Raw genomic sequence first — 5622 nt, 5'->3', positions numbered from 1 at the left:
CTGTACCCCAGTGAGAGTCAGTGTGTGTGGGACTGTACTCCAGTGAGAGTCAGTGTGTGTGGGACTGTACCCCAGTGAGAGTCAGTGTGTGTGGGACTGTACTCCAGTGAGAGTCAGTGCGGACTGTACCACCGTCGGAGCCCAGTGGGAGTTAGCATTTTGAGCAAAAGAGATTAAATATCAGATTGTCAAAGAAGGCTTTTGCGGCCTCTAACCTACAATAGTTTCTTACCAGTATGTCTCCTTTGAGCATGAGGCCTGGCTCGATGGTTATACAGATACTGGTCTGTCCGTCTCCGGGAATGTTGCTGATACATGGGATTTAGAGGAAAGAATAATGATTGGATATTTGTTAATGAGCACAAGAGAAGCCAGAGATGAAAATTTGAAAAACTGAATATTGCGAGTGTGACTCACTAGATTCCTGACGTATAAACTGGCTGCATTGATTGGTAGATCTTCAGGAATGGCCGACATCCTGGAGCAGAGGAAGAGCATCATCAGGTCAAAGAAAAGTTGGGTACGAGTAATAGAGAGTGATGGTGAGAAACAGAGAGTAATGATGATTGAAACAGAGATTAGCGGTGAGAGAGTAACAGTGAGAGAAACAAAGAATAACGGTGAGAGCAACAGAGTATAATGGTAAGAAAATCAGAGAGTAACAATGAGAGAAACAGAGAGTAACAGTATGGAAAACACAGAGTAACAGTCAGAAACAGAGAGTAACAATGAGTGAAACAGAGAGTAACGGTGAGAGAAACAGAGTAACGATGAGAGAAACAGAATAACAGTGAGGAAAACAGAATAACAGTCTGAGTAACATTCAGAAACAAAGAGAAACGGTGAGAGAAACTGAGAGTGACAATGAGAGAAACAGAGAGTAACAGACAGAAACAGAGAGGTGGTATTTTAAGTAAATTGGTAAACTGCAGTGATGAAGGTAATTAAGTTACTCGGGAATTTACAAAGAACATCTACTGGGACTCTGGGTTGGGAGATCAGAGTCAGCCAGCTATGGAACTGTGCTCTGTCAATAAGGAACAAAGGGATTTGTGTTCCTTGTCACACTTCATCACCAGATCTGGGATCCAGTTAGCAACAGATAGTCAGACACCCAAAGTTTTTGTCTGGGGGAGGGTCTGGGAGGTGGCACAGCAGGTAAAATGGCACAGACGAGGGCAATACAGATGTGCTAGGGCTCAATGCCAAAGGCAGGAAGAGTAATGCCTCTCTTGCAGTCAGAAACACAGAGTAACAATGAGAGAAACAGAGAGTAAGAGCCAGAAACAGAGAGTAACAGTCAGAAACAGAGAGTAACAGTCAGAAACAAAAAGTACCAGCCTGAAACAGTGAGGTGGTATTTTAAGTAAATTAGTAAGCTGCAGTGATGAGCAGTGCTGGCCAATGAATGACAAATACTACCATGAGGAGCTCAGAATGAGCCCTGCCCATGTCCCATTGCCCAGCCAGTTTACCAGGTACATCAAGATGGCGTGTTCCACTTGGGGGTGTGAGGAGTGGGGGAATGTGGGGAGGGGGGTGTGTGTGGAGAGGGGTAGTGTGAAGAGGTTTCTGGAGGTCCATTGTGTGGAGGAGGAGCATGTGGAGGAGGGAGGTAGGTTGGAGGGAGATCACAACTTGTCAATGCTACCTGGCCTCAGAATAAACCCAATCATTTATTCACTCCCCTATGCTTCAAGGTCCTGTTAATGTGGAGGATCCCATCCTCATCCCTGCAGTCTCAGCAGTAACCACTAAGGTTCTGAAAGTGTTAATGTTCATAGTCAGCTCCACCCATCCAACTGATGCCACCCAAAGTCTGAGGGTGGGCACGGGGAGCTCTCACTTTCAGAGAGAGCAGAAGTATCTGTAGCATTTCCGCAAGGTCTGAGTGATTAGCTCTGACCAAATGTAGCTGTACTTACATGTAATAAACCTACTCATTGTCTAAGAACAAAGTCTTTTCTGCAGATTCTCCCCCATTCTGGTGTATCCTCTATCACTAATCACAGGATAGATCGAAGACAAAGCCAAGCCAAATGATGATTGCTGGAAGTGAACTACCCCAAACACCCCTCACCCAGTACCACATCCACTGGTGGAGATGAAAATTACCACGAGGTGCCAGGAGTGACCATCAGGGAAAATAGGACATGGTGGCATCGGTATAGATCTGACTCCTCCCACATGGGTTAAGAAATATACAGGACCCAGAAGAAAAGGAAAAATCTCAAGCAAGTGAGTTTCCCCCTTTAAGAAGACCCACCATGAATCAACGGCTGGAACACAATCACCAACAGAGAGAGACAACAGCAAACTCGCCAGCTCGAAACTCCAAAGGCAAACTTCATTCAGAAGCTGGTAAGAATCATCGGGGACTAGAGAAAGAAAGCCATCAACGTTCAGACAATACAGAGGCCTTAGTGAAAGAGAGTCTGCATGGAGGAACTGAATGCTCCAGGATGTAAAGTTAGAGATCCCTGAGGGAAAAGGGAATATCTTTATGAAAAATGGTGTAATTCCCAGAAAGGGAAGGCAAGAGAGTGTAAAGGAAAGTTTATCCCTGGTCCTTTCATCATTCTACATTGTCTCCATGGGGTACAGCCGGAAGGAATAGTGACAGGGCCAAAAAATACATTTACACTCAGAGCTACCCAACAGGGAAGGCCTCAGAATTTATTTAAGGCAAAATCGAGCAAAGTTAAAGAAATCTGGTGAAAGTCTAGCACCGAAGAAAAGTCAGGGAAAGTTGAACATATAAAAGGGACAAGGGCTCAGTAATTACGTTGTGGTTTTGATGGAAAGACTTACTAAAAACCTTAGGCAAAAAACATTATTTAAAAATTTGGATGAAAAAGTGCAGTTGGTGTTTTATACCATTAAAAAAATGGGAAACATTGATCCAATTGAAAAACAGGGAAAACTCCAGAAAGCTCCATAAAGAAAATGATGGCATAAAAGAAATATTTTACACAGCCAGGAGTCAGTGGCCAATAAGTTAAATTTGGCCAGAGCACATCATGTCCCAGACTGTGCTACCATTTGTCAGTATCATGCTGAAGAACAGCCAGTGTAATTGTCTGGTGAGTTGGCCGACAATACTAACCTTGGACAACAACAGCATTTCACACTCATGATCGATTCACTAGCGTATGGAGACAGGACTGTTATTCCAGCTTGTCTTTGGAAAGGCAGATGGGAAAGGATGGGGACACTTGGGAATTGCCAGGTGTACAGCTGGCCGTCGGTCAGTAGATTAGTGACCAGAGAACACAGAACAATACAGCACAGGAACAGGCCCTTTGGCCCACAATGCTGTGCTGAACATGATGCCCAATTATACTAATCTCACCTGCTTGCCATTGGTCCATATCCCTTCATTCCTTGCATATTCATGCACTTATCTAAAAGTCCTTTAAATGCCCCTATTGTATATGCCTCCACCACAACCCATGGCAGCGTGTTCCAGACTCCTATCACTCACTGTGTTAAAAAACTCACCCCTCACATCTCCTTTGAACTTTCCCCCTCTCACCTTAAATGTATGCCCCCTAGTATTAGACATTTCAATTGTGGGAAAAAGATTCTGACTGTCTATGTATCTCATTATTTTATAAACTTCTATCAAGTCTCTCCTCAGCCTCTGCTGCTCCAGAGAAAACAACCTGAGTTTTTGTAACCTCTCCTTATAGCTTATACCCTCTAATCCAGGCAGCATTCCGGTAAACCCTCTCCAAAGCCTCCACATCCTTCCTGTAATGTGGAGACCAGAACTGAACACAATACTCTAAGTGTGGCCGAAGCAAAGTCTTATAAAGCTGCAACATGGCATCCTGACTCTTGTAATTAATTCCCCGACCAATACAGGTAAGCATGCCATATGACTTCTTTACCACCCTATCTACTTGTGTGGCCACTTTCAGGGAGAACCCGAAAGAGATCGAAGATCTCATCTGTCTCTATGAAATCTGCGATGATACCCAAGTATCATGTGGAAACCGCTGCTGCCCTGACCAGAGGCAGGTCCAAAGCTAAAACTCAGCAAGGTCTGAGTGAAGAAACTAATGCTGAGAACAAGAACCAACAGTATAACCCACTTGAGCCAATGCAGGAATATATCAGTGATCATCTTCAGGCAATAAAATTATTAAAGTCAGTGACAGAGATCATGCCGAGTAAGCAAGAACCTTTCAGTGACCCAACTGGGAATTGATTGTGCCTATCAACAACCAGGCTGAGGGATGGAAAACATTAGGGTGGCACGGTAGCTCAGTGGTTAGCACTGCTCCCTCTCAGCGCCAGGGACCTGGGTTTGATTCCACCCTCAGGCGACTGTCTGTGTGGAGTTTGCACATTCTCCCCATGTCTGCATGGGTTTCCTCCGGGTGCTCCGGTTTCCTCCCACAGTCCGAAGATGTGCAGGTTAGGGTGGATTGGCCATGCTAAATTGCCTCATAGTGTTCAGGGGTGTGTGGGTTATAGGGGGATGGGTTCTGGGTGGGATGCTCTGAGGGTCAGTGTGGACATGTTGGGCTGAAGAGACTGTTTCCACACTGTAGGGGATTCTATGATCCAATGAGAGGAGAGGCGAAAGATTTAAAAGGGACCTGAGGGGCAACTTCTTCACTCAAAGGGTGGAGTGTATATGGAACGAGCTGCCAAAGGAAGTGGTAGAGGCTGGTATAATTACGACATTTAGATGGGTACATGAATAGAAAGAGTTTAGAGGGAAATGGGATTAGATCAGTTTAGGATATATGGATGAGTTGGACCCAAGGGTCTGTTTCCGTGCTGTATGACTGTAGGATCTCGTGGGAGGGAACTTGTATATCACTCCAGGGGACGCAGACCAATGACCACAGAAACAAGACATGGTTTAAAAGATGAAGTTGCCTGCACTGAGCATCCAGTAAACTGCAAAAAAAAGACATTCTCTTCTCATGCGAAAATGATAACCCAGAAATGGAGGACAGTCAATTTATTTATTTCAACTTAACAGCTGTCTTCCAAAGTGGAGATTTTTGAAGATTAAAGGTGTATCAGAGATGCCTGGGGCAGGTCCAACACTAACACAGAAGTCTCCCTCTGCCAAGGAATTTTTGGAGTTTAAGGATCCTCCAGGTTAGGGAATAGACTAAAAACACTGTCTCCAGTAAGCACATCCAAGGGATAAAAGATCCTGCAGCAGAGAAATGGTCCCCAGGATAGAGTCATGAAGAAATAAACCTCCATCTTTTGAATCTGCCACTTTTGAACATTCAGGAATTATTTTTCTGGGAGAACTGAAGCCTTACCACCTTTGGCCTCGAAGTCAGGAATTCCGTGCATGATGACATGATGCAAGAACAAAGGCTTGTTGTTCATCTTGATAGTTCCAGAGAGCAGCCCACTGAAATAATGCACATACCTGCAACAGAGAGGGACAGTATTAACACTGGGGCAACTTTCACCATTACCCATACAACCCATACAGCACAGGCCAGATCGGAATCAAACCACACTGTCCCCATCAAACACCCCCGGGTCATCCAGAGTAAAGCTTCTTCTACACTGTCCCCATCAAACACCCCCGGGTCATCCAGAGTAAAGCTTCTTCTACACTGTCCCCATCAAACACCCCCG

General features: G+C 44.9%; 1 protein-coding gene across 1 annotated transcript in view; it reads right to left on the bottom strand.

Annotated features, from left to right (window-relative positions):
• LOC109937127 (tensin-1-like) overlaps positions 1–5622 on the bottom strand; it is a 112114-nt gene that overhangs the window by 101520 nt on the left and 4972 nt on the right. Inside the window, exons 4-6 of the mRNA XM_048599287.1 lie at positions 5295–5407; positions 418–478; positions 233–308 (exon numbers count right to left, since the gene is read on the bottom strand). Coding sequence (XP_048455244.1) covers positions 233–308; positions 418–478; positions 5295–5407 — 250 coding nt within the window. The remainder of the gene's footprint in view (positions 1–232; positions 309–417; positions 479–5294; positions 5408–5622) is intronic.

This window comes from Rhincodon typus, chromosome 7 (genome assembly GCF_021869965.1).
Source record: "Rhincodon typus isolate 14 chromosome 7, sRhiTyp1.1, whole genome shotgun sequence".
Lineage (NCBI taxonomy): Eukaryota > Metazoa > Chordata > Chondrichthyes > Orectolobiformes > Rhincodontidae > Rhincodon > Rhincodon typus.
Note: the sequence above shows the minus strand (reverse complement) of the source record. Positions and strands in the feature narration are given on the sequence as shown.